This window comes from Larus michahellis, chromosome 10 (genome assembly GCF_964199755.1).
Source record: "Larus michahellis chromosome 10, bLarMic1.1, whole genome shotgun sequence".
NCBI lineage: Eukaryota > Metazoa > Chordata > Aves > Charadriiformes > Laridae > Larus > Larus michahellis.
In genome coordinates this window covers 4,807,566-4,835,501 of record NC_133905.1, presented here as the reverse complement: position 1 = coordinate 4,835,501, position 27,936 = coordinate 4,807,566, and the positions used below count along the sequence as shown (strand labels likewise).

Sequence of the window (27,936 nt, the reverse complement as noted above, 5' to 3'; positions counted from 1 at the left end):
CACTCCAGCTGGGGTCTCGCTTGTGCAGAGGTCTCGTATAATCCCTGAATACTGAAATAATTCCAACTACGCCACTTCGACTGTCGAGGGGAATTAAAGGTACAAGCCGCTGTGCAGCGGCTCTCTAGTGTGCGACAACCACGGGGGCACCCGTCCCGCGGGGGAGAGGAGCCCAAGTGACCCCGGGCCGGCCCCAGCCGGCCCGGGCCCCGCTCCGCCCCGTCCTGCATTCCGCGCTCCGGGTTTCCCCAGCGCCTCCCGTGCCGCACCCGCTCCGTACCGCCGCGCTCCGTGTTTCCCCGCTTGCCCGCGCCGGCCCCGCCCCGCGGCTCCGGTTTCAGCCGCTGCTACAGGGACCCCCAAGATGGAAACGCAGGGGCTGCCCGCCGCGGAGGCGGCCCGGGCCAGGCCCGGCGCCCAACATGGCGGCCCCGCCGCGCCGCCCGCCGCCCCGCGCCGCCCGCCGCCGCCGCCCGACTGGGAGCCGGCGGCCGCCGCCGCCTCCACCTCCTCCGCCGCCAGCACCACCGCGTCGGGCCTCTACGTGAGCTTCCCGGTGCTGCTGGTGGAGGAGAAGCCGGAGCCCGGCGCCAGCCCGGCGCCCAGCCCTTGCGCGCCGCCGGCGGGGCCCGCGCCCGACAACGACGGGCTCCTACTCGTCTTCAACGTGGTGCGCGGCGCGGCCGAGGCCGGTCCGGGCGGTGGCGAAGCGGCGCGCGCCCAGCCCGGCCCGCCGGCCACCGAGCCGCCGGAGGAGGCCCCCGGCTCGGCCCCGCCGCCGCCTCCTCCTCCCCCGCCGCCGCCACCGCTGCCCCCCGCCGGCGGCGATGGCGGGGCGGAGGACGGCTCCTTCTCGGGGACCATCACCATCAACAACCAGAGCCTGGTGGTGCGCATCGAGAACGGCGTCCTGACGCTGGGGCCCGGCGCCGAGCAGGCCGCGGGCTCCGCGCCGCCGCCGCCCGCCCCTCCGCCGCCGCCGCCCCCCGCCGCCAGCCCCGCCGAGCCGCCGGGCGGGCCGCGGCCGCGCTCGCCGCCGGCCTTCCCCTGCCCGGAGCCGCGCTGCGGCGAGGCTTTTCCCCGAAAGCAGCAGTTGCGGCTGCACCGCCTCTCAGCGCACGGCGGCGGGGAGGACGGCCGGGGGGCGGCGGGGTCGGCGGCGCGGCCCTTCAGCTGCCCGGTACCGGGCTGCGCCTGGTCGTTCGCCACGGCCTACAAGCTGCGGCGGCACCTGCACTCGCACGACAAGCTGCGGCCCTTCGCCTGCCCGGCGCCGGGCTGCTCCAAGCGCTTCACCACCGTCTACAACCTGCGGGCCCACAGCCGCGCCCACGAGCAGGAGGCGGCGCACAAGTGCGAGGCCTGCGGGCAGCGCTTCCCCAGCGCCGCCCGCCTCGCCGCCCACCGCCGCCGCAGCCACCTGGAGCCCGAGCGGCCCTACCGCTGCGACTTCCCCGGTAAGCCGCCGCCGGGGCTTGGTTCCCCTCCCTCCCCTTTCCGAGGTGAGGGTAGGATCCCTGCGGCTCAGCTCGCCTTTCCTCCCAGCTACCCCTTCCGTCCCCCCCGGGTCACCCTCAGGGTCTTGAGGAAGGTCCCCCGGCTCCACGCCACCTCGGTTATAAAGAGGGAAAGTTTGGCAGCTGCAGGATGCTGAGCCTTCGCTTACACGTGGCTTTGTGCTGGCGTGGGGAAATGCCTTAAGTCACAGCACAAATCTTCAGCGGTGTGCCTTAAACCGGGCTGTCCGTGTTTTGATTGCCCACCTTGTCTAAATAATTGTAATCCCTGGGAGTGATGTAGTTTAGGATTGTGCTGTTTGGTTTTCCTGTGTGCCAGGATGTAATATGCTGGAAAAAGGATCACGAAAGTCCCATACTACAAGTTGGGAGGGAGAAAAGGATCCAGATTTCCTGATTCAGATTTGTATCAAACTGATGTGCTGTTTCCCTTCTGTCCCCAGGCTGTGAAAGAACATTTATCACAGTGAGTGCATTATTCTCCCATAACCGAGCCCACTTCAGAGAGCAAGAGCAGTTCTCCTGTTCGTTCCCTGGCTGTAACAAGCAGTATGACAAAGCCTGCCGGCTGAAAATCCACATGAGGAGTCACACAGGTATTTATGAGTATGACTTGTAGATGGAGAAGTACACAGAAGATAATATGTAGAGAGTGGGCTTCAGTTTCATGGAAAAACTGGAAGTCATGAAGGGAGAAAGAGTGACATGAATTAGTTGGTGTCAGTGAAAAAGTTTGATTCTTGGCCTTCTGGGGTGGGAGTCTGCTCAATGAGCTTGCCAAATGCGAAGTGGCTATGGATGCGCGAGCTGTGGCTTTTAGCATGTGAGCTCTGTTCAGAAAAATTATCCCAGCTCTGTTCCCAAGTTTGTAGGCATTGAAAACATTGGGTAAATAATAATCTTGGTCAACACAAATGGCTAAAAAACTCTCAGAATGTGTGGAATATATGTACCAAGGTTTGGAACAGCAAGAAGATAAATTTCAACTCAAGCAAGCACTCCTGACTTGCAAGGACCACTGCTAAGCTGAAATCCCGTCTTTTAATGTTTGAAAGTTAGTTGTGTGTACTCTCTACTGTCCTCCATTTTCCTGGTTTCATGGCTTTACAGTGTGGGTTTTGTTTTTGTTTGTTTGTTTTAAAGTATCACTTTTGTTAAGTGAAAGTTCATAGATGTGATGGAAACCGACTTCGCATACTTCACTGTATTGTATTCCACTGGCCATGGAAACAGGAAAAAAACACTTTAGTTGTGTTCCTGTTTTGAATAATGCTGTTATTGGTTAATGAATACTTCACTTTCAAGATAGCTCAGAGTAATACGAGATGGATTGATAATTATCCGCTCCCTCATACATAGTTAAAGATGCAATGGCCTTGGGTTAAAGAAGGCTCAGATTGTACCAGAGGGAAGGGACACTGCAGTGCTCTGCGGTAGATTGCAGGAGAGGGTTGTTGAGTCGTTTTGTCTTAAATTAATTCAATTTAAGCAACTTTTCAGGTTTTCTAGTAGCAGTGTGTATTTCTGTATTAGATTATTAATGTAATCTTTCTTTGCTTAAGGTGAAAGGCCTTTTATCTGTGACTTTGAAGGTTGTGGCTGGTCTTTCACCAGTATGTCCAAGCTGCTGAGACATAAAAGGTAGCCTTTTCTGATTATACTGTCCTAAGTTGCTTGCTGTTTGTTTGTTTGTTTGTTTTTCTTCCAGTACTTCAGCAGCAGTGGATTTAATCACTGCTAACGGCAATTTCCTTCCCTTGTAGGAAACACGAAGATGACAGGAGGTTTATGTGCCCAGTAGAAGGCTGTGGGAAGTCATTCACAAGGGCAGAACACTTGAAAGGACACAGTATAACTCACCTTGGTACAAAGCCGTTTGAGTGTCCCGTAGAAGGTATTGTTCCACTCTTGTATGTGTTACCTGGGTATTAGTGTGTATATGGCCTGAAGATTGTGTGCCTTTTCCCCATATGCAAGCTTTTTCACTTGATTCATCAGCACTCTTAGCACTACCTCCATTACTTCAGCAGGAGTCCAGGAACAAAGATTTTGGGTCTGATCTGGAATATTCTGCTTCATAACGTAAAGCAGATCTAGTTGGTGATTGTTTCCTCTTTTAATGGTTTTTGCCAGCAGTCGTCATGAAGAGCTTACATTTAAGATGCCGTAGCAGGGAAAGGTTGTGCATTACACTGAATGATATAAGAGTTTCTTGTTGTCAGAAATAGGTTGTTGAATTTCTTCAAACAGGTTGTTGGCTTTCTGCTAATTCCTTTGAAGGTATGCACAGGCACTGCAAAATGGCAGATAGAGTTCTGCAGAGCTACTCTGATTTGTTTTGTTAAGATGCTAAATATGAACATCAAATTGAAGTTAGATGAAACTTTAAAGCCTTGTGTACGTTCTTGCAGGTTGTTGTGCAAAATTTTCAGCACGAAGTAGTCTGTACATTCACTCCAAAAAACATCTTCAGGATGTGGACTCATTAAAGACTCGTTGCCCTGTGTCCAGCTGTAATAAATTGTTCACTTCCAAACACAGTATGAAGACGCATATGGTCAAACAGCACAACTTCAGCCCAGGTAACGTATTTGTTTCAAGCTATAGGAGAGTCTAATGGAAAACCTAAATGTTTTATTAAGGAAAATGTGTATTTACTGATGTTGAAATCCGAGCCCCATTGATATGAATGGCAGAATCTTCACTGAGATTGGAGTTGCTTGTTCCCCCCGAAAAGTTTCAGTGGGACCTGTAACTGAGTATTGGAAAGTGAGACTTGAGCTTGACCTGTGTGAAATTGTGAGAAGTTGCAGCTTTTTTGGATGAAATAGAGCTTGTCTTTCTCCGTGCCATCTGTAAAATACGAGTGAGGAGTAAAAACACTTCTTTTTGCACTTCTTGTTCCACTCCTTCACAACCTAACTTAGTCTGGACTGCCTTAGCATTATCTTTTGGCAAGTGCTTTTGTAACTGAAATCTCTCAGTAAAGGAGTGAACTTATTTCAGTAAGCTTCTTTCCTTAAATCTGCTTTCAGGGAAGTTGGGAAGTTTTAGCAGGCTGAGAATCTAGAGTTTTAAGCTTCCTCCCTTGATCACTGAAAATTACATTTCTTCCCCATTGTCTGATGAAAGGTCTGTCTTATAACTAAACTCTTCTCTTCCAGATCTCCTAACTCAGCTTGAAGCAACCAGCTCCCTGACACCCAGCAGTGAACTCACTAGTCCGGGACAGAGCGATCTCAGCAACATAGACCTCGTATCCCTGTTCTCCAACGTGTCTAGTAACAATTCTGGAATTGGAACAGACATGGCGCTAGTGAACTCTGGAATTGTGACTATCGATGTTGCTTCGGTGGGCTCAACACTCGGAGGAAACCTCCCTGTCAGTAACAATTCTTTAAGCCAGGCAGTCGATCCCTTGATCCTGGTGGCTAGCAGCGATATGCCGCAGAGCCTGGACAGCTCTCTCTTGCTGGGAACTGGTGCGACAGTTCTACAGCAAAGCACTTTAAATTTGGATGATGTACAGACTGTCAATGCGGAAGCATTGGGCTCACTAGCATCTCTGTCGGTGAGGAATTCCAGTCAAGAGGTGCACGGTTTGACGTCCAGCAATAATTTAACAATCGACACAGCCACTTTGACTCCTTCGAGTAGCCTCAGCAGTACCGCGGTGCCTGAGTTACTAACACCAACTAAAGTGGAACGGAATTTGCTTCCTAGCTCGGACGTTGTTGGTCAACAAGAGGGCAGCAAAGTTGTGACGCAGTTTGTCTTTTCCAACCCTCCAGGGAGCTACAGTGCACAGAAAGAAATGGATCTTGGCCCAGTGACTGGCAGCTCATTTTTGGTATGCAATAACTGTATTCATTTTACCCCTGTATGACTGAGATGCCCTGACTTTAGGGATATCCATCGCTACTTATACCTTATAGGGAGATCTTTCTCTCAGATTTTGCGGATCATGCATTTTGGCTTTTTTTGATGAAGGATGTAGAAGTTTATGTTGAATTCTATGTTGTCAGAAGTAGATTCGGTGTGGTGATAAGTTCTTTTAAGAAATACTGGAATTCCTGGTGGGGAGAGTTAAGTGAGAACCTTTCAAGATAAGTGATTAACAAATAAGAGGCCATCTGTCTGAGGGTGAAATGGAATTTACAAGAATATGCAAGAATAGGTGGTATGTTTTGTGCATTTTGTTCCAGGGAGAGATTCGGGCTGGGAGAGTGACTGAAACATTTTCATCTCAGTCCTCGTTCCCATTTTAAGTATTCTTCCCTTTCTGCTTTACTATGGTACTGCAGACTTAACTGTTTATTTACATTACAAAGTAAATGTTTACCCTGTTAAAATCTAAACACTTAGGAATGTGGAGCCAGCTTCCTCCTGTTGAACTCCAGACAAGTACGTACAGGGAATTTATTGAAACTTTAATCAGAAGAGCATGGGAAACTAGAAATCAATGTTTGTGGTGTAAAAGATAAGTGCAACAGCGAACTCATTAGTCTGTGCTGATTGTCTTTTAATTTTTTTTTAATAGGAGAGCAGTGGGTCTGCCAGAACAGACTACAGAGCCATTCAGCTAGCCAAGAAAAGAAAACAAAAAGGGAATGGGAGCAGCACAGGTGAGAAGCCATTAATGTTAAGTTTAATGAATACAATTACTTATGGGTTTTGGCAGTAAAATAGCAGCAGGTATCTGAGCACATTCTTAAATATCCCATCCGGTTTATTGCTAGTTAAAATAATTGTGCGTGTGGTGTACCATCTGTTACTCAGGATAATCACGTTCTGTGCAATACCAAATTCATGGTAAGTTTACAAAGAAATCGGCACCATATGTTTCATGATTATTAACAAGACACTACCCCTTCATGTCTTCATCTGCTTTTTGTTTTCTTATTAAAACAAAAAAAAAATTAAGATCACTTTGCTTTCCATTGTTTATGCTTTTGGTCTTACCTGGTGGGTTCTCTTTTACTCAGTACAGACAATGAAAACATCAGCTGGATTTGCTTCTGTGTTTCACTTAGTAACAGTGTATATGCAGTGTTAATGGATTTATTTCTTAATTATGTAGAAAATTCACACCCCTCTCTCAGATTTTAGCCATGTGGAGAGTTCTTGCGCAGGGTGAGGTTTAGGTCATGATTTCAGATGTATCCTCTTTCTCTTAAACTGTAGTTTGACTCATAGCTGTCTGATGTGAATTATACACCATTACTTTGTCAGATCAAACGTGGTCTGTGGCTCACTAGACTTGTATGAGCTCAGGCATTTGAGTTGTGTCTACCCTTGGGGCTGGGGTAGAATATCATACATATCTATATAGTTTAGTTTTTCCGAGCTGTCTCTTAATACCTTCCATCTCTGAAAATCAGGGTCGTAATTTTTAAGGCGAGTTAAGAGACTAGTTCTGAATTGAGCACTGGCATGTTTCTGTAGTTGTAAAAGGCATACCTGCGTAAATTCTGTCTGGTTCAGCAAATCACACAGAAGGATAAGTGCTTTATGAAGCTAGTTCTAAGTGTGCTTGTATTATCAAACATGTGCCTGTATCATCAAACTTGTCTTTTGGACATCTGTTTGAAAAGATGATTTCACTTAGTCTGCATGTCTCCTAAAATGACCTGAGAAAATTCCTGTTTCTGTTCCTACTCAAGACTCCCAGTAGTCCACTTTTCACCAGGTGTTGCCTTAGTGCTACTATGTGCTTCTCAAAGTGGTCTAAAAAGTCTTGTATTTCTAATTGCTTTACCTAGGTTGAATGAACACTGTAGAAGGAAGTTCAGTGTTTAAAAAGATGTTATCCAAGCCTTTCATTTACTATGAATTTAAAAAACAAATAAAACCCACAAACAAACCAAAACCAACCTGAAACAGCTGACAGGATTGTATCTTTACATTTATTTTGATTAAGTTTTTGGTTTTCAGTTTGTGATACAAGCAGCTAGTTCATTTTGTTTTAAACTGAAAAATGCTTAAGGTTCTGATAGTTGTACTTCTGTAGCCTGTTCTACCTAATAGTCCTTGAAATCTTTCTGGAAATAGACGAGCTTCACTATGCTCTTTCTATGGTTTGGAAAAATTATGTACATGACTTCTCAGGAAGTGAGTTGCAAAATTAAAAATAGAAAATGCAGTTCTACTTCCTGATTCCTTTCTATAACTCCACAAATATGCTGATATTTCTGTGCTGCCACGGAGGTGAGCCCTAAGCTTAGCAGTTTGTGATGTGGTTTTGATGGCATTGAGATGCTCAGTCAGCAGTTGGAGTTCATCAGCTGATTGCCGTCTGGCCTTTTAGCAGTTATCAGGTAGTGCTTAATTATATTGCGCTGTGCCAGGCATTTGCTGTGTAATGTAAATAACTGCAGAAAATTGAAAAATACTAGTGGGAAACTTTGGCAAATTGCTTCTGACCATCTAAATATAAACATTTCTCTCTTTTAGGGGCATCTGGCTCTGGTCAGAGGAAAAGCAAGGGCGGTAAAGTAAGCCCTACCAACTTTTCATCATCCAATCCTGGCAGTCGGCTGGGTGGCAACATAGTTCTGCCAAACGGAGGTCTGACAATAAGGGACCCTGCCACTGGAGCCCAGTATGTGCAAATTCAGCTTCTTCAGGTAAGAGCTGAGGAGGAAAAATATGCTCATCTTCTCTGTTACCCAAACTGGCACATTTGTGGAAGAATCTGACTGACTGTCTGTGAACTTGGGTACTGCTGCCCCTAGATGAGATCTTAAAATCTGCAGTATGTACTGTGGCCATGAGGGCATTTGCCCACAGGAAGCACTTTGTGGGAAGTTTGTATGAAACTGGCTTTATAGAGGTCTAGAAATGCCTGAAAACAGAGCTGGTTCAATCATACAACTGCTGGGGGCCCAAATGGATGCATTGTGGAAATGGGTGAGATGTTTATATTTGGTTCAGTACTAGTATTCACTCCAGCCTTGAACATACAGGCACTGAAACTGGAGGGAACATCCTGTAAACTTAATACGCTGAATGCACTTGCTGCAGGCAACACTGTGATGGAACCAAGACTTTTAGCAAACTTCCATTTTGCACGTGAGAGTTGTGATCCTTCCAGGGCTTAAGATTTTCACAGTTTGGACAGGCAGTTATGAGCAGCAAAACAGATGCCACATTCCTGTTCCAGAGTATGGGGTAATTGTTCTTCCAAAAGGAAAGGATTAGTAGCATGCATTACTTAGGGTTTGCATGGGAGTATCTTTTTCCTCCAGTCTTTTTCTTCGTTGACACCCCCCCACCCAATTCTTACATTACTCCACTTCTCTCTCATTTACAAGGTAAACGAGACTGGCACACAGACATTCCCACAAAATAAAGTTTTAGCCTAAACTTCTGGTTCTCTGAACTGTTGAAATAAAGTTGAAGATTTTTTTTTTTTTCCTAAAAATACCTAGCCATCCATGTGGACTGATCAGTGGAGCGTGGCGGGTAATAAGTTTTTGTCCAGGTGTATATCTGTATAGTATCCAGAGAGAGGGTAAGTTTGTTCCACTTTGTTCCCAAGAACATACAGTATGGAGGAAGCAATAGGCAGAGTTCTCCCTCTGTCTAGTTTTCTGGTGGGTGCAAATGTTTGTAACCTTTATGTTAACTATCAGCTTCACACAACACGATGAAAATTGTCACGTATTTCTGAGTGTTGCATTTGTTGGAAGATGAACCATTCTTTCCTTCCTTCCTTTTCAGATCTTGCCAGTCTTTGGAGTTGATGATGATAGGATAATAGGTTGAATACTGAGCTAGGTTCAGATTGAAGTGGCAGTTCTCTTTCGCGTATCTTTCTGGATCTAGGCCTTACTAGGAAGGTGCAGTAGCTTTATCAGATTTTTTAAGGTTGTGAGGCAGAGTGAAATTTGCCGTGTTGTGCTGAGATGCTTGGGGGGGGTTCTTGTAATCTCATCATGTTTCTGCATTCACAGGATGATTCCCCGGGAGAGGGAGACTTGCCCTTTCCACTGAGCTCTCAGTCCTCCTCGTCACATTCTCAGCTCACAGTGGATTTACCTGTTCACATACTTCAGGTACAGCATGTCAGAGCCATTGAAAGTGAAGAGAGTTTACTGTGAATGCTGGTGTTCTGCCTAATGAAAATAGCTTGTTTTCCATTGGGAGGTTAATTTAACTTAGAAGAAGTAGTCAGCGGAGAGCTGCAGCGGAGCGCTGCAAGATTTGTCTTGTGTACGTTACCAACCTTTGACATGTCATAGGTGGTTGTTTTTCTTCATCAGTTACTGAGTAATGAAAACTAAATTGTTGCTCATTTATTTCTGAAGTGTCTCATCCTTGTTTTCCTGATCCCATCCTGGGGATATTAAGTGGTCAAGAAAGAGGATCATAATTGATCTGTAACAGGCTACAGGAAGGGTGGGAAGTAAAATCTTGACCCTAGATTTCAGAGCGGTATCTACATGGGGACGGCAGTTAGATTAAAATGCCTGCTTGCTTTCATTTCACTACTTGCCCATGTTAACTAGTGAGTGTCGGTGGTGTTTGAATGCAGAAAGCTTCATATAACTTCCTGCGTAAATGTTTTGTTATCTGCTGTTCCGGTATACTGCATGTTAGCGAGCAGGAGCAGCTGAGAACCGAGGAGCAATGAATGATTATAATGAATGTATATAAATCACATTAATCACATTTGCTACTTGACCATGTGGGGCTTTGGTTTTGACAAAGTCTGCAGTGCACTTATTACCAAGCGTGCTTCTCCTGGATAGAAAATAAAGCCTTTGTATTTGAGAGGAGCACTTTACTATGATAAACCTAGAAGTATGAGGATCGTTGACCATGGTAGAGAGTTAATAGAGGAAAAGCAAATAGTCCGTTAGTAATGCTCATCTGAAGTGTTCCAAAGAGAAACTGGAGCAGCACTGTTTGAGTGCGTCCCCGACGTAGGAAAGCTTTGGGTTTCCTCTAAACCATTCGAAGCATTTCTCTGCTCTTGGGTAAATGCCAAGGTAAATCTTACTGACAAGCGTTAAAAGCATCTAGAGGTGAAAGCACTGAACTCTTCATGCTCTCTGTTTGCTTCAACAGGAGCCACACAATTCCGCTGAAGATGATGCAGGTTCTGATAACTCTCAGTTCACTGGAAGCACAATAAACTTACAGGATCTGGAATGACCGTTATTAAGAACAGCTACTTGAAAACAAATTGGGCAATCATGTCTTGACAGAATGAGATAACTGTGGGTCTTTTTCCAAGGAAAATACGAAAATGAGGAGTACTGGATTATGGTTGCACTCTTTGCAATTTGCTAAGGACAGTTGCAGCTGAAAGATTTTCTTAAAAAATGTAAATCCCACTTGATGTGCCTGTGTAAGATACCCTGTCTGCCTTGTGGTGGGAGAGGCTGAGGCGGACTGCTGTACAGTGTTGTTTCAGGGAGAAGTACTGTATTAAACTTCAAACTGAGGTAATATTTACTGTTTTCACAGGAAAGCAAGTATTCTACAGCTAACAAGTACAGATTTATAATCCTGCCTACGTCAGTTAAAACTCTTCTTCCGTTGGTCTCCTGCTGGAGCCAGTGGCGTTGAGGAATTGAGCTAAAATTTGCAAGTGTTTTTCACACACAAAAATATAATTGTTTCGGCCCCTGTGTTTTGGCAGAAAACTGGAACAAAGTGTCACAGGTAACAAAACTAATGTCCTATGCCATGAAAATGAGATGCTCTAAAATCTTTGTTTTAGAAAGCTAGATTCTAAATGTTAACTTAGCTGTGAATCAGTTTGTAGCTCATGTTGAGTTTCTCCCTTTCCTTGCTCCTGCGTCCCAAATATTTTGCTGAATTCTTCCAGCAAAACTTGAAAAAGAAAACTGCAATAGAACTGTGCTCACTGTAAGTGATTAGCTAAGAGTCCAACAGCATCTGAGAGAGGTTCGTTTTATCTTTGTGTTCCCTTTTTTTGGGAGGAATGTTGACTGTCATGTAAATTTAAGCACCTTGATTTTATCTCATCTATAAACTGCTGCCAAGTTACCTGTAAACTGGCCGCTATCTTTTTATTTTGGTGTTGGGGTTTTTTTTCCCCACGATTGAACACTGTTAACACTTGTTCTTTATTGCTATCCCAGACTGTCACGTGCACCGGCTGGTTTACAGAATATGCAGTTGTCAGAGTATTCTATGAGAGGAAAAGAATCGTTACCTAGGAAGATTTGCCCCACTGAAAAACTGCAGTTTCTCTTGGGGGCCGGGGGAGAGGTTGTATGTACTGTACTTACCTGGATTGCAGACAACTAAATAAGTATAGGGTTGTATAGGAAAAAAAAAAAAAACAAACCACCTTTGGTTACGTTTTAAGGTAGTAATTTAAATGTTTCTTATGGTGATGTACTGAATGCCTATAAAATTATGTATAGGAGTTTGATAAAAGGGTGTATGTACTGTTTTTTATTCTCAATGAGGTGTGTGTGTATGCACGTATGTGTAATTTTTTTACAAAATAAGATATGTCATGCAGAAGAACGTTGTGATCTTTCTAATCTTGCACATATTTATTTATTTTACAGTTATACTGATGTTGAATTCACACGAGGTCATTCAGAAATGCTTTTACTTCCTGTGCCTTTTGAACTATGTATGTGTCCAGATAAATGCTTTTTTCGTTGAAGACTTGGGGAGGAAAAAAAGAGTATACAGGTTACATTCAACTTCAGATCCGGATTTGTAGGCAGTATTCTATCCTCTGGTTGAACCAGTTTTATTTTTCTATCTTTAGCTTAACTGAGCATTGAGGTCTCTCTGTTCCTCTCATCCTGAGTTTACAGCTTATGTCCAGGGAATCTCTTAACCCTCTCAGGTTGGGTTTCCAAACCAAACTAATTGGTAGATGAGATCTTCTACCTGGTAGCTGTGACTGCAGCGTGGAGTCCACTCCTAAGAGGTAAAAAAGGTTGAGTAGGAATCATGTGAAGGGGAACGCCTGGGTCTTGCGCTAGTGGTCACCATGTTCTTCCTGGAAGCTGAGATACCTTGAGCTCCCGATGCCTGCATTATTCTGTTCTCAAGGACCATACCAGTTCTTCATCTGTTAAAATGGCCAAGGAACACTCCATCTTTTTATGGGACTTGCAACCGAATCTTTCTACTTCTGAAAATGTACCTCACTCAGCTTTGTAAGTGAATGTAAAGTGCTAACCTCATGGGGCCGAAAATTGGATCACTTGGCTTGAACTCCATTGCTGGCAATGGATACCTGAAGAACTGCTGGTGCAAAAGGGTTAATAAAGCTTTTTTTTACGGTCAGTTTGTCACCGGGTATTGTTCTTTGTAAGGATGCATCTGACATAAAGCTAATTGTTAGCGTCTTGATCTATGCAAAGCTCGTGTTTTTCCTTTGATTCTTCTCCACAGTAGTGGGGCAAAGTCTCTAATGAAACCCATCCTTTGGATTAAAGCATAGCCTTTGTTTTTTATAGTCCTGCAACAGATTTGTGATTATAACAAATGTCTGGCAGGTGCCTGGCTTAGTCCTGCCATAACAAAGATTGTTACCCAGGACTGCGATAAATCTCACTCATCGGGATTGTAGGGATAGTGCTATTTGTGTCAAAAACTGAATGAGAAAAGCATTGCTAGCAGGAGCCTGAGAAGCAAAATGAGAGAATTTTAATTTCTTTTCTTAGGCAGAAGATCAATGGGAGGGGAGAGTGGTTGCCTAAGACGAGAGCTTTCCCTGGTGTCTTGGGGTAGGAGAAGATAGGGAATTCCACGGGACCATGAAGTTCATCAACTGAGCAAAGATTAACAGACTGTACATCTATGAAAAAAAACATGTTTTTCTAGAGCAGCATCAGCCCTCCATGCTGTGGTTAAGGCTGTGCTGCCAGGTGAAATAATAGAGTTGTTCTTCCTTCTCCTTATCCATTTTTTCTTGGCTCTGCTTTTTCTTCTCCTTCCTGGTAGGTGGGTTGGAACGAAACACCAGCCTCCTGCCGCTCTGCAGAGGAAGAGGAGGCGCGTGTGTCAGTGCTGTGCAGGAGCAGCGTGTCCCAATTGTGCAGATGCTGTCAAAACGGCTTCACGCAGCTGTGGGGGGCCGTGGCCCCTTGCTGCGTTTTCTAGGCAGTTTCAGTGTGCCTATTAAATGCCTTTTTTCTATTAAAAAACAAGCATCAAGCACCTTAAGGCCATGTGTGTGTGAGTGCTTCACCACCTACAAGATATTATTCCACCTGCCAGTGTTTTCTGACTAAAGCCTTATTTGTGTGATCTCAAGAGGACGGGAAGCTGGAAGTCCAAAGAAATACCTGTTGGAGCCTGTAGAACCCTCTTATTTTATCTTGGGTAGAGGGGCAGAGACTTAACGGTGCCTGTTCTCAGTTGCCCATGCTGTCACCGGCTTGGTGCATGGCAGAACTGGGATGTCCTCACCATCCTGTCGGCCTCTGAAACGTGCAGCCGGAGCCATGGCCTGAAGCTCCACGTGGTGCCTCCTGAGAGGCCAAAGCTCAGTTTGGGATGATGCAGAACATGCCAAAAAAAGGTATGGTTTGATGGTGAGGCTGAACTGGTCTAGGGGCTTGCTGCTCTTGGGGGGCTCCTGGTGCTGCCCTGTTCCTCTTTTGCTGATTTTCATAATACTGAAATAATATGTATTTTTTAATTTTTTTTTATATTTTAATATTATTTTTAATATTTTTATTATGTATTTTTTTAATACTGCTAGGTTAACAAGTTGAAATGAGCTAAATGAGAAAATTGGCAAGTAACGGAGGGGCCACGTGAGCAGGACACAAGGATAGGAGAAGGACAACGGAAGGACGCTGAGCTGCAATAACTCTCGGCACAACTGACTTCCCAGCAGTTGCGTAAGCTGTAGCCCAGGTTACAGGTCTGATGCACCTGAGCGCGTGTGCCCTCCCCACCCGCTATGGAGACTCCGAGTAACGCTCTTCCCTTAAACGCTTCATGTTCCAGTACTCCCAGCTTCTCCGAAGCGGGCTGTTGAGGCGAGGTGTTCCTGTGGATTACTGCACTTACCCTTTTTTTTATAGTTGCCTGTGATCTTTCCAGGGCCCGTTGCAATCTTTCCTCTTGCTGCTGCTTCTGTTGTCTGAGCTTTTCCTCTCTGAGCCTTTTGAAGGGAAACAAATGAAGGATGGGTTAGACGTGATGTGCAGCTACGCCAGAAGTGCTTTTGATGCGCAGCTTGTCTAACAGCGTAAGACCACCGGAGCTCAGGGGTTTGGTTGCAGCTGATGCTGGAGTTTGCTGCTGGTGAGAGGGAAGCACCTGGAGCGGTTCATCCTACTCTTTCTGGAGGGAGGGGAGGAAAAAGCACGTCAAGCTTTGCAATTGGAGATGTCAGAGGGTTCTGTTACAGACACGCTCTGTACCACCTTTAGGAGGTGATTTATGCCTCTACGGTTGACCAGGACCAGCTTTGTGGGTGAACGATGCTTACTGTGTCTTAAGTTCTCACCAGTGCAACCAAGTCAGTACCGTGCAGAGGGGAGCAGGAGGGTTTTACATCCACGGAGCTAACTGGGCACAGTGGAGGCGGATCCTGTTAACTGGCTCCCTGTGGAAGTACAGCGCTGGAACAGAAACGGGCTCAAACTATTGAATGCTGCAGCGGAGAGGAAATGAATTCTTAACCTTGTCATCTTCAGGAAATTTTTAAATGCTCTTTGAAGGTTTTTCTGTTTGGTTGGTTTTGCTTTTTTCTGGAGGAAGGGAGCGGGGGACAGAGGGGGAAGTGTTAGATTCCTTCCTGAATTCTTGTCCTTCATCCCCAGAGTGAAATAAATGTGTGTCTTAATTATTTGGTAAGTTAAGAGTGCAAAACCATTCACAGCACATCAGGAAGAAGCATCACACCCTTTCTACTACAAAGGTGAAGAAAGATGCAGAGAAAGAGCGAGTAGGAGGGAGATGTCGCTTCTGGCTTTAAATCCTCCCACTACTTTTTTTTTTTTTTCTTTTTTCCTTCCTGCTCTGCTGGATCTGACTCATCCGGGGATGGCCAAATAGAACCAGGATAGCATCAGCTGTCCAGTTGCATCTCTGCTGTTTGCGTCGGGAAATTTCATGTGTGTGACTGAGCAAAGAGGCACGTGTCTCATCTCAGAAGCTAATTTTACTGTGTTAATTGGTTGCTATTTTAATTCAATAACACAAAGTTAACAGTTTTGTAGGATGAACACTGGAAAGCTGGCATTGCTGACAAGCGCCCTGATGTACCTACTGAAGGCTGACAAAATACTGGGCCGTGTCAGACTTTGTGTGTTAAATAGCTACAGAGGAGCAATTTTCTATTTAATCGGTTTAAATGTTGTTACTGCAAATTTTCTTCTTAAAATGGTGATTCTCATCAGTTAATTTGCTCAGGAGATTTGTTCTTTTTTCTCTTCTTCCAGATTTTGGCCTTTTCTAATGCAGCTTCCAGGTCTTTTCTAAGGGAGCTGTGGGCTGCTGCTTGCTGATCGGGAGATACGAGCACTATGAACGTGAAACCCTTACAGAGGTGAAGTGGGATGTATTGGTCACACGGGCTTTCAGAGTGCTGTTATAGTGTCCCGGGTTGATCTGACAAATTTAGCTCTTTCAATGGCTTTGCTTTTGGCTGTCGACATTTGAAAACACAGGTCCCCTTTCCAGAAGAGGGTCTTGTCTTACCTCATTCTCTGTTCCGCTTTTTTGGCTTTCTCAGCCTGTTCTATCTTTGCTGGTGGGATTCTCTCTAAGGTATCCAATAAATCATTGAGCTGCTTTTCTATCACCATTAGCATCTGCACTGTCTGCAGCTTTGTCTCACTTTCTCCAGTGCAGTGGCAATAGACTTCTAGCACCTTCTTGTTCAGGCTTGTGAGCGTTTTGTCCTAGATGTGAGAGGAGATACGGTGAGAGACACAGCTGGGTTCTGCCCAGTAGAACCGCATCATCCCTCCAAAAGCCAAGGAAAATAGCAGACTTTAATTCCCTCAACAAGACTCAATCTTTGTTTCCCAGTTTGCTTATCACCAGTGGCTGGGAGAGATGGCTGTACTGAGCCGTCCTTCTGTCGGTCTCATCTTCCCAGCTTTGCTGTGGCCTGGGGCAGGTTGCAGCTGCCCGGTTGCCTCTGTGAGCTCCTCTCCCACCTCATAGCAGCTGCATGGAGTAGACACATTTGCCCCAGTTTGCTGCCTCAGCAGTGCCCCGAACCTGCCCTTACTATAGCTCCAGTGCTGAGATACAGCGCTGATCCCTCCCCAGTGCGACCTTGTGTCTGCTTTCTTCCCAGGATGGACATGGCTGGTGGAGAGGAACCGTTTATGTGCATGCTAAACCCCCTTGCCTTGATCTCAGGATGTACCTGGTCGTCAGCTTCGTGTCCTCCAGAGGTAAAGAGGTGAACTTTGAGTTTCAGATCTGCTACTCTCTTTTCTTCCTTGGCGACAGAGGATCTCAGCGTGACTACCTGCTGTTTCAGCTCTTCTAACTTCTTCTCCCTAGGCCAGAAGAGAAAGGAGATTATTTTGAAGAGGCCACCTCTGAAACACGCCACTCCTCTGCTGCTCTCCGTCCTGGACCGTCCCTCCTGCTGCCGGCAGATGGAGGTAACACTTCACGCCGTTTCTGGGGAACTTGCACCCACATCTCTGAGAGCAGAGGGATCTTGGGGCTTTTCTGGAGTAACAGTTACTGTGCTGGTGGGGGGGAGGGAGGAGTAGCATAGTTAAATGTTCAAGATTTTTTAATAAGTCAGCGGGGCAAGTAGGTTCCATTTAAAAACTTTCACCAGGGGATAAGCTGCACTTTAAAGTGGAATATGTGTCTACCTGCCATTGATATACTATATTGCAATTACAGTTGGGTTCCCTGCGGGCTTCCTCTAGGAAGGGTTTGCATCGAGTCAGAATAGGTGCTGGTCTGGATCACTCCAGGACATGCCTTGTTTTTTCCTTTGATCTTCCGTTATGAGAATTACAGGATACTTCTGGCTTATGTTCACTCCAGGATGCTAAATGCATCAGTTCCCCAGCCTGTGCCTTGAGGACTAAGGAGCTAGTCCCAAGCTCAAGTCCTATCTATCTCCTGAATTACGTAGAAGGGAGGACACTTTCTAGGAGCTCACAAGATGGTGAGTTGGGTGGGCTGCGGCTGGGCTCTCAGGTGTGAGAAAGAGCCTCTTTGTTACGTGCTGCGTGAACAGCGTTACGTGTGGTCTGCAGCATGCAGCCTGCTGGCGAGGTGCTAGTGGGGGCAAGAGAGGGTCACTTATGTTTGAAAGCCGGGGCACAGGGACTCCTTCCCGCCACCAGCAGGATCACACTTACATGCTTTCATGTGTGGTGATGAAAGTGTGCTGGACCTTTTCCAAACTTTCCTCGGTCTCCTGGGAATTCTGGATGAAAGTCAAGTTCTCTTCCTCCATCTCCGTGAAAATAGACAGCAGTTGTTGGGGATCAGTGAAATACAACTCAGGCTCCTGGAATGGAAGACACATGGTGATGAGTTTTTGTCCTCCTCTAGCTTCTTTTCCGTTGAACTACATGGAGGTTGGTCTGCACCAGCCCTGGTTGTTCGAATACTCTCCCATGCAGGGAGGCTCATGACTGTCCACGTACAAATGTCTCCCACCTTCCTGTCATGTGCGTATCTTGATGCTACCTCAGTAGCTCACCCCCAAAACAAGTCGCATTTTGGGGAGTAAAAAGTGGTGCAAACATCTGTGAGTGGGAACACTTCCATTTCCAACATAAACCAGTAACTTCACTAATTTCAAAATCTCCTATTATATGATGTCATATCTCGTCGGGGGATGGCAAGCTTTGAGGTGATGGTAGGTTTCTGGCAAGTGGAGGGGCAAAGCTAAACTAAGTTATTTATAATACATGTTGCTAAAACATGAACATTTATGAATGTATAAACATACATTTATAATTAATGGCTGCAGTAATACCATAATGAATGGTTAGAAGGTGAGAGACATTAGTAACATCGATAAATGACACAGGACAAAGAGAAAGTGTAAATATTTCAAGATGAGACTTCTGACCTCATCTTCGTCCGAGCAGGTTTCGCTCTCTGTGTCCTCCAGTAAATTTCTGAAAAAAGCATTTTGTGTATCAGGCCCTTAGAGAAATGATAGCTCAAAGGAGACCTTGTTAGTGAATTACGAACACTGTTGTTGTTTGCTGTTGCTGTTTGCTCCTGAATAGTCCTTTGCACGTTCACACATTTGGCCCCCCGTGGCTGTGGGCTATTTGGGGGCCAGGAGGAGGTAGGGGTCACACACGCACGCACGCAGCGTGGGAGCTGTGTCTGTCCAGAAGGAAACTGCCCTTTGAGCTGCTCCGGGCTCTGCTGGCCAGTAGGGTCAGGACATGACGCATGAGCCTGCACGGAGGGTGTTGCCTTTAAACTTGATGGGAGACTGGGCTCTTGGGCGATGGGAAGGCAGAGGCAGGAGCCTTTTTAAAAAGACTCAGGCAGCAGTACGGTAAGTGTAGAGAAAGCCTTGTGCTCCCTGTGGGATGTGGTACTGCTCCTAAATGACATGGTGTAGCCACCATGGGAATCTGAAGGTTTTACCTGCCCTGGGAGAAGGTTGTTGAGTGCTTCTTCCTCTGCACAGACCACTACCGTTAACCAGCAGTGTGTCCTCTTTCTTCCCTGCTCAGCCCCAGGGACAAGCCAGCACAAGAGCTGGAAGAGCAAGGCATGAGGTGCCTGACTGATGCTGGGAGCAGAATCTGCTCATCCCCTTCACTTGCACCTGTCACCCTGTGCCATGGAGGGGTGAAAAACCTCCATTTGCATCATCTTAATGTCAGTCTTGCTTGTGTCCACATCGTTCCTGCAATGTGGCAGCAGCCCAGTAACTGCAGTGGCTTCACGAGGGGTGGCACATGGCAACCCTGCCTGGGAGGACCTGGCACCGGCAATGCTCTGAGTGGAGGTGGAGGAAACGACCCTGCAAGCAATGACTTAGTTCAAACTCTATTGATGGCCTTTTTTTTTGGCCTTAGGAGACTCACCAGCCACTCACGCTTTGCTTTTCCAGGTAATTTCGTTCTTTGCCTCAAGAAGCTGGAGCTGGCCGTACATTTCTCATACTCCCACCCGCCCCTGCTCTTCTCAGGCTGGCCCTGCCGACCTCACAGCAGCGTCACTGTGCCTGCATCCCAGCATCTGCCATCTGAAGGCTCTTACTGGAAGTAGACAGTCAACGCCATGTGGGTCTACAGTGACCTTGGACCTTCGTTAATGGCAAAACCACAGGCAGCTATTTGCGTGGCAGCTGTGACCAGCAGAGTGAACCAGTAACTCAGCCACAAATAGGCCGCAGAGAAGCTTTGCTACAGATGCCCAAGGTCTATGATTCCTCCTGGGGTCAAGGCCCAGACTCTTTGGGCAGGCTGTCAGCAGAGGATTTGAGGTTGGAGCTCTGTTGGAGTAGGTACACAGGTACTGACTTGCACACCTAATGGCTTTCTACTGGTATTTGGATTTGTTCCAGCAAGACCGAGATGTTGGTATGCTCACAGTGAAGGTGAGGAGCAGGTTTCCTCTATACCGACTCCCGGTCAGTTGAGTGCTCTCTACTGTACTTAAGTCTGTCATTTGCATTGTCTTGTACTTACAGTTTTCTTGTTGGTAGAGACTTCGGGAAGTTTTTGAGATGCGGCCTGACCTCATGTAGTGAGATGACTGCCAAACTTTGTGAAGGCGGCAGGGAATTTGGTGGATCTATATGACTGGTAGTATAGGGACTGGCTGTCAGACCCTGGCCTGGAGACAAGACGACACGGACATTTGGAGCGTGGGGCTGTCCTAGTGAGGAGTGGGCAGCTCTTCCCTGGCACTTGTCCTGCTCTGCAGTGGTTTTAGGTGAGCCACTTTCTTCGGTAGCTTTGGTTGCTGTTTTCAAATCCTTTTCCTTTGTGTGCTTTTTTCCATGTTCCTCTTGCCACTCTTTTGGAGATAGTTTGTAGAGGAAGTCCCTGTACATTTTGTACTTCTGCAGAGTATTCTTGAATCTGGATATATCACTGGGGTGAGAGAAGTGGACAAAGTGGGTTAGCAGGGAGGAAAGCCCCTGTTTGGACAGGTTCTTCCTAACTCTTGCTATTCACCTTCACTCAGAGAAGGGACAAGAGGGCACATGTCTTCATGAACGTGCAAAGACAAATAGGAGCCTGCCCTGCGTGCTCTCTGTGGTTCCCCATGTGGGAGCTGTCTGGTCACGTCTCTGTGGCCAGACCCTTGCTGTGGCACGCGCCTTGCTAATTTGGGAATTTTTACTTGAAAAGGAACAAGAGACCGTGCCAGCTCAACTCATAATGGGAATTTACTTTTTTTTTTTTTTTTTTAAATTCTTCTTTCCCCAGGTCACCATCAAAATGCATTACTTAGTATTGTTTGGTTTTCAATCCAAGACTAGGCATTTAATTTTAGTTTTGGAATATTCATACTTTTTAAAAATACCATTAAAAAACTAGTTGATATGTTTTAGAAAAAAAAAAGCCAGTTATCTGGAAAACAAAAGCTGAAACATTTTGACTCTTAAAATTTAACATGTTTGGAAATCTTTTTCGCCGAGGGCTATGGGGGTATAGCACCGTAGGGGCTGTTAAAGGCCAGGCAGGAATAGCGTGCAACTGTTACCTTTGGAGGTTCTCCATTTGGGAAGTGATCACCTGGATCTCCGTTATTTTCTTTGTCTTTGCTGTGCTTTCTTTTTCAGCACTAGGGAAGAACGCATCAACGTAAGCCATAAAACAATTTAGCAGCAAGTGGGTAGTGAACTGGGGTGCATGTAAAACAGAGAAAAAGAAGCGGGGGGGGAATGATAGAAATCTCTCTTATAGATGTAGCCCGAGTGATGCTTGGCTCCTGCCTGAAGGCCCTGCTTGCCCTGGCAAAGAGAGTATGGGGTCCCAGTGACGCTTCCAGGTTAGGGCCTTCCTAATTTGGCTGCTGCTGAGCATCAATTGCTGCTCTGCCCTTGTGATACCTGTAATGGACCAAAGTTTGCCTCACTTAGAGGGACTGTTGCTGCTGTGAGGGGTTGGGCAGAAGCCTCTCCCTCTCCTAAGGGGGTTGTGAGAAGAACAGAAATGGTGGGGTCAACAGCAGGTTCCTTGCTGCAGCCAAATCAAGGGCTTTTGCAGTGAGATGTTTCCCCAGCTATTGGTCTCCTTCCTCTTTTTCATGGAATGTGTGGGGAGAAAGTGCCACCAGGACTGTAACTCTGGGAAAACTCAGACAGAGCATTCGAGGATGGATGCTAGCCAAAACCCCACAGGGAGGTCGAGCAAAAGACCTCCTGTGTCCAGCACAAAAGAGCACACAAATGGTTCCCTCAACTTCCATTACATTTTCAGGGCTTGAACAGAGTTTTTATGGTTCTCCTTCAGGAACTCAGCAAACATGGCAGCATCCTTCTCCAGGTAGTATTCAGCCTTTTCCAATTTTCTTTCCTCAGTCTTTGCTATGTTCTCCATCCTTTGAATCTCATCTCGCTTTACTGCTATGGCATACTGAAATGAACCCAAAAGGCAACACAGTCACATCAGTTGGTTGGTTTTAAAGGTATATTGGTTTAGCTTTGTTCTTGGTTACCTTATTGCCTTATAGCTGTTGGCCGAGAGGGTAAGGATCTTGAACCAAGGTATGTGTCTTAGTGCAAACTAGGTACATAGAGGCCAGGAGGTGCTTCAGAAGTAACATAGCAAATAAGCAGTGAAACTAAAGACAGAATCCAGAAGTCCCAGCACTGCGTTAACTCCTGGCTGCCAAAGTTTGATTCAGTTGTGTTACAGCACAATAATAGGGATGGATAACGGGGATGTTCCAGCATGGCGCCTTTATTTTGAGTTCAGAATGGCTCCCAGCTATAATTTATTTATGGGGTAGCAAGAGCCAGAAGGTTGGTATATCTGCATGTCTCACGAATGAAATAGTTGCAGGGCTGCTACTGGATGGTGTAAATGACCTATGTTCGTTTCTTTCTTGATTGGGGGTTGCTGGGCTATAGACTATGGGTGTCTTCAACACAGAACTTGGCCAGTCAGTTCATGAGGTCTGATGTGTGCCTCTTTGGTGTGAACTCTAGGCAGTGGATCTCAGGGGGAAAAAAAACCAAAACCAAAAACAAAGCAACACAGGGAAGAATAATTAAACGAACAGAAAGTAACATTCTTAAAGCCAGGTACCTCAAGTAAAAATATCTCTCTTCTGTCATTTATGTAGTCATGGAAGGTCTCCTTCTCTAATGGGTTATCTGAAATTAGGATATAAAGTTGATCAGACTAGTAGGGGAAATATGGCCAAGGCAAAACACAGTAAGTATGTAGGCTGCCACAAGCACATGTGTGGTTGGTGCTGGAGCCAGCAATACCGATCCGTTTATTATAGTTTTGACCTTGTTTAGGATGAGTTTCATAAGGGCTTTCATGGAGTAAGACCAGGTAGGATGGAGTGGAGAATCTGGTCCTTACAAAAGTCTATGTCCTCTAGACATTAATGGCAAAGCTACTCCTCATGTCAGAGGCAGAAAGTTTAGGCCCACATCCACTAAAATCCAACTTTGGGTCAGCTTAGTAGAAATACCTCCATGACACAAGGTCCTGCAAACTAACAGCAGACTCACAGCTCATTCTGAGAGCTCCCGGCTACTGTGAAGGCCGCAGGGGGATGGTGGAACCCAGGCTACTGTGGTGGGGATGACACATGCTCTGTATGTAAATGCGTGAGGTGGAGATGGCCCAGACACACAGAAGCTGGTGAGATGCAGCATATAACTATTGCGTCTGCGAGAGCCCAGCCCACCAAAGTCGGCTAGAGCTAACTGCTACTCCCATCCCCTCTTCGATTTTTGCTTTAGGCTGTTACCCAGCTGAGCAGCACCACTGCAAAGATGGTAACAGTTCCCTACCTTTATTAGTGGCTGTCTTCCATGACAGAGTCTCCTGAAGAGCTTTCAGTCTCTCTTCATTTGTTGCCTGTTTTCTGGCCTCCTCTTCTTCCTCCTTTTGCAGAGCTTTCCTGCACCCTTTTTGCTTTGCTTTTATTTTAGTGGAGTAAGTCATTTTCTCATGGATTTTCATGGTCTTCATCCTTTCACGTTCCTATGAGGAGAAGTCAGTTACATGGACGTTTTGATTATGTACTTTGTTTGCTGTGGTTTTTAAAGACTTGAGGGGTTATTCACAGTCTAGAAATTTGCAGGCTGCTGATGCCCTGCTGATGCGTGTTTGCCTGGTTTATCTGACTAATATTCAGTCTTGAGTCAACCAAAACACTACTTCTTAGCATTTGTTCTCATTGGTTTGTTGATTTGTATTCTGCATCCAGCCACCAGCTGTGCCAGTTTGTACCTAGTTCCCTTCCTGAATTATTCCTGGGAGAGAACGGAAATTTTCAGAGATTCATCCTTCAAGTCCCCTAGTAAAAGGGAACAACAACAGGACAGCCCACACTCAATACCGACTCAGTCCAGCTTTCACAAAGGCATGTAAACCTTCAAGTTCAGATTGAGAGGATCTATCCAAACCCACTGCAGAGCTTCCTGGAGGGTAAAAGGTTGTTCATGCTCAGTGCTTTCACACGGGCTGAAGTGCAATTCATTGCTGTCTGCACAGTTTGGGCATGGGTTAGGCTGAGGACATCACTCAGCAGACATCCTTAGTGCACTTCTTCCTAAGCCCTTCCCCATATTTGTATAGTGACCTTCAATCCAAGCGAAAACCAGACTATTTCAGCCATCAGTGTGAGGTGAGGAGCCTTGCTTAAGCTTGTTTGGAGACCTCCCTTTGCGACTTAGAAACAAAGACCTCTTGCTTCCACACTACTGCCTGGCTTCTGCAACCACATGCAATGCTCAGACCTCTCCAAGATGCGACAATCTCTCCCTGACTTCCCACCCTCTTTGTACGCCCTAAGGAAAGTCCACTGCAGAAATAAGAAAGAGACATTCCTGAGCCCTGGCTCTCTGGTCTGATGGGTTGGAATTCCCTATCTTATCTAGAGAAACCAAAGGCATGAAACCCATGCTGTCCTTCTTCCTAGGCAGTCACTTTGTTGGCCATTCAGAAGAAGATCACATCAAACATGGGAATACACCTTCCCAAGCAGAAAGCCCTGTTGAAGTGAAAACCCAAGAGATCTTGCACCAAAGCTTTGTGTAGAAATCAGTGCTAACAGCACGGCCTGATCTCCAGGAACAGGAACGTGTGGCGAATCTACCTCGAAGTGACAATATCCAGATTTTGCACTAGCAACCAGCAAGCCGGTGCTCAGATCTGGTCTTGGTAAAGTTAATCTCTCATCATGGACTTCAGTGGACTTGAAGTTGATCTGGGGGAATCTCAGCTGAATCTGGCAGCTAATATTTCTCTCATGCACTAAATATTGGTATTATAGTGGTTGGTAGCCTGCCCTAGTAAACTGCTTGTAGATCCATTGGTTGAAAGCATGTATACATACCGCCTTGGCCTTTTTTCTTTCCTTGTTCCTTATTGAGAAAATGTCTATTTCTGGAGGCATTGTAAAAGGATTTTTCATTGGGTTTTCTTCATCCTCTTCTGGGCTGTCTGCAAAAAATGGATGAGGATGTAGAAGACACGAGGCAGAATATCAGGCCCCAGTGCCAAGGGCCTCTGATCTGCTGCATCACGCCTGAAGGGTGGGCAGCCGTGCTCACAGCTGCAGGTGTCTAACGATGCTGAATCAACAGCCGGGAGCTGGATAGGGCTTATAACAAGCCGGTGACATAACTGAGACCTCTGTATCGTTTATGTCACTTGACCATATCTGCTGATCGGCTCAGAATTTCAGCCAGGGATTTTTGTAAGTCTGGAGCTATTTTACCCACCTCATCTGATGGTGGGCAGAAGAGTCTGAATACAGGCCTTTCCTTTGACCTAAGGACAAAAAGCTGCCAGAGCATCATGACCTTACCTGACAGCACAAGCTGAGTTTCCGTTCCAGATTTGGAAGAGAGACTTTTAGATGTTGACTCTATATGTAGAGATGGCATCTTTGACCCTGGTCCAAGGAAAACCACAAACAAATCAGCTGGGACGTGCCAGTAACTGATGCAGTAGGTTTTACAGCAGTGATGGGCCTAGGGCCTTTCTGGATCTTAACCACTGAGCCTTTTGTGTCCGTAGGAATTAACAAAAAGCTTCAGTAAACTGGAAAATATTTGTGTTCTGACCCCAAAAAAGGAGGTGTTTATCCCTGGCTTATGTGAAAGCTGTGTAAAACACAGTCCTCACGCACACACTGATGGGAAAGTAAAGACAAAACCATTTGGAGAGAACAAGCAACTCGGGTCCCTTGCCTCTTGTTCCATCCACATCTCCACTTCTGATCCACACCCGTACTTTTTCATCCTATCGCTGCTTCACAAGCAACATTTTAACTCCCTAAAGCTCTTACCAGTAATTGCTTCAGCACCGTGGGTTCCTTGCGATAAGGCTGAATGATTGTTGGACGGCACAGACATGCTGTGGGGAACTCTGTCGTGTTTAATTTTAGGCTGGCAAACTGTTGAAGGTTGGGTTTTTGTTTCTCTGAATCCGGTCTCTTTTTGTAGTCTTTGCTATGGGTCCTAGGGGAAAAGGCATAATTGTAATGATCTCACTTACAAAGAACAGATAGACCATTGTTAAAGCTATCCTTTAATCGACAAAGGCAGCAAGCTGGGTCCAGTGAGGTATTAGTTCAATTGATGCAGTTCTGCTGCTGGGACCATTCCTGATCTGCACTGGTATAAGATACAGCAGAAAATATCCTCTTCCGCTTGCACTAGTCTTAAGGCTATTTTAGAGCATTGTTTTTTGCACCGAACAGCCTCCAGTTTTTATATATTTTGAGCTAAACTCATCTGGCCTGATTTCCATGTACGTCCTTGGTGCTTTGTGTTTCCTGTTGGCTGTGTTTCTGCAGCTGCCCAATTCGTACCTTATTCTTTGGAGGTGTCAGACTTTCACTGTTGATGAGACACAGAGGCTGAGGTAGAATTTAGGCTGTTTGAACCCATCCCAAAAGTTCTCTCTCTCTTTTTCAGTTCTTGAAGTACCTTTTCCAAAAGCCTCCTTGACTGGTCGCTTAGATTTCATGTCCCTCTGAACTCTGCATAGCTTAATGGGATATTTTTCTCTAGGGGCCCCTCATCTACGTCCTAGAACAACACAACCCCTGCTGATGGGGTGAGTTTTGGAGAAAACCCCATCAGGGCAGGGGTAGGAAAGCAGTCAAACGCCTGCAGCGTTCAGTTGAATAGACTTTGTGAAATATGCAGAGTGGTTGCAGCAAACACCTGGAGGTTCAGCCCCCTTAGCGCACACCTTGGCTTCTGTAATCTAAAAACCTTCTCATAAAAATCTTCTTCTTCATGTGTTGATTTAAATTCCTGCTACAGGGAATGGGACTTAAAGGCAGGACTAGACAGAGGATACTGGCATATGGAAAATAATTGTCAGTGCAACCGTCTGAGATAAGAAGTGCTTTATAATATAATTTTAGCAAAGTGTGGGAAACTGTTTCTAAGATTAACTTATAAATATTCATTTTATCAAGGTGTTTTTTGTTTGAGGTGGTTGGGTTTTTTTACTAGATTGTTTGTGCATCGCTTTGCAAATAATGCCAAAAGCTACAGAAGCACTAGTTGTGCTAATTATAATTATTAAGCTCAATAATGCAAATAAGAAACTGCTTTGTTGCTAGAACCATTTGGCATATATTTCACTGCCTCTGACATTTTTATGTTTCAGTAGCTACATACCAATAGGCCAGTAGGATGGGAATCAATAGATAAGGCATTCACGGTTTTAATTTACTGAAACATTTATTCAGTGCTTTTCCCTAGCACCAAGCCGCTGCGCTGAAAAAAATATGCCAAAGTAAATATGCCAACAGGTCTAAAAAAATAATTCAGTAAAATCCATCCACCATGTTCTCAGAGCACTGGGTGAGCGTATGTTTTATACGCTCAAATGATTTAAGTGATACCATCGCTTGCAGAGAAGGCTCATTATCCTTTCCGGGAAACCACTCCGGGTTTTGAGCTACAGAGCGACTCTTCCAGGGACAGATGTGTCCCAGTTCCCAATACATACCCCCCCCTCGCCGACGGGAGAAGACGGTCAGTGCGTGCGATTTCCTGGCGGCACACGCCAGCGCCTCCACTTGCCTGAGCGAGACACTGTATCAGATGTCGAAAACAGAAAAGAAATTGCTGTGATTGCCCTCACCCCTTTATTTTTTGGTTTCTCACCCAAAGAAGAGCTCCTCCGGGCTCCTTTCTGCAGGGCGGCCGTGGTCAGGTGTGGAGGTGGATGTGGCTGTCGGCTCAGCTCCGGGCTTTCCCCGTCTCTTGTTTGCACTGCCATGGAAACCTGCACTCCCGTTGCCGGGCGGCATCCGACCCGCAGGC

At 45.9% G+C, this 27,936-nt stretch overlaps 2 protein-coding genes across 4 annotated transcripts; one reads left to right on the top strand and one right to left on the bottom strand.

Moving 5' to 3' along the window:
* The first annotated feature begins 58 nt into the window (after nucleotides 1–58).
* ZXDC (ZXD family zinc finger C) lies at nucleotides 59–12,806 on the top strand. Of its 3 annotated transcripts, none has more exons than XR_012589410.1 (11): nucleotides 59–1,457; nucleotides 1,961–2,113; nucleotides 3,080–3,158; nucleotides 3,281–3,411; nucleotides 3,929–4,099; nucleotides 4,682–5,367; nucleotides 6,058–6,142; nucleotides 7,971–8,143; nucleotides 9,473–9,574; nucleotides 10,590–10,848; nucleotides 10,992–12,806. XR_012589410.1 is itself a non-coding variant. In XM_074603358.1 (10 exons), the coding sequence occupies exons 1-10, from the start codon at nucleotides 365–367 to the stop codon at nucleotides 10,674–10,676; spliced, it is 2,760 nt and encodes a 919-aa protein (XP_074459459.1). In that variant the 5' UTR covers nucleotides 59–364; the 3' UTR covers nucleotides 10,677–12,806. The 3 variants fall into 3 exon arrangements, 1 of the variants encoding a protein (XP_074459459.1); XR_012589411.1 differs by having other exon boundaries at nucleotides 10,590–11,189; nucleotides 12,071–12,806; XM_074603358.1 differs by having other exon boundaries at nucleotides 10,590–12,806.
* On the bottom strand, nucleotides 12,031–27,936 carry CFAP100 (cilia and flagella associated protein 100). Its single transcript, XM_074603361.1, has 15 exons — nucleotides 27,778–27,936; nucleotides 25,938–26,109; nucleotides 25,455–25,541; nucleotides 24,981–25,087; nucleotides 23,431–23,623; nucleotides 22,709–22,776; nucleotides 21,870–22,033; nucleotides 21,159–21,239; nucleotides 20,135–20,542; nucleotides 18,547–18,595; nucleotides 17,825–17,976; nucleotides 16,861–16,996; nucleotides 16,182–16,384; nucleotides 14,544–14,637; nucleotides 12,031–13,500 (listed from the first exon to the last, which is right to left on the bottom strand). Exons 2-15 carry the CDS (start codon nucleotides 26,002–26,004, stop codon nucleotides 13,354–13,356), a joined length of 1,956 nt encoding a protein of 651 aa, XP_074459462.1. The 5' UTR covers nucleotides 26,005–26,109; nucleotides 27,778–27,936; the 3' UTR covers nucleotides 12,031–13,353.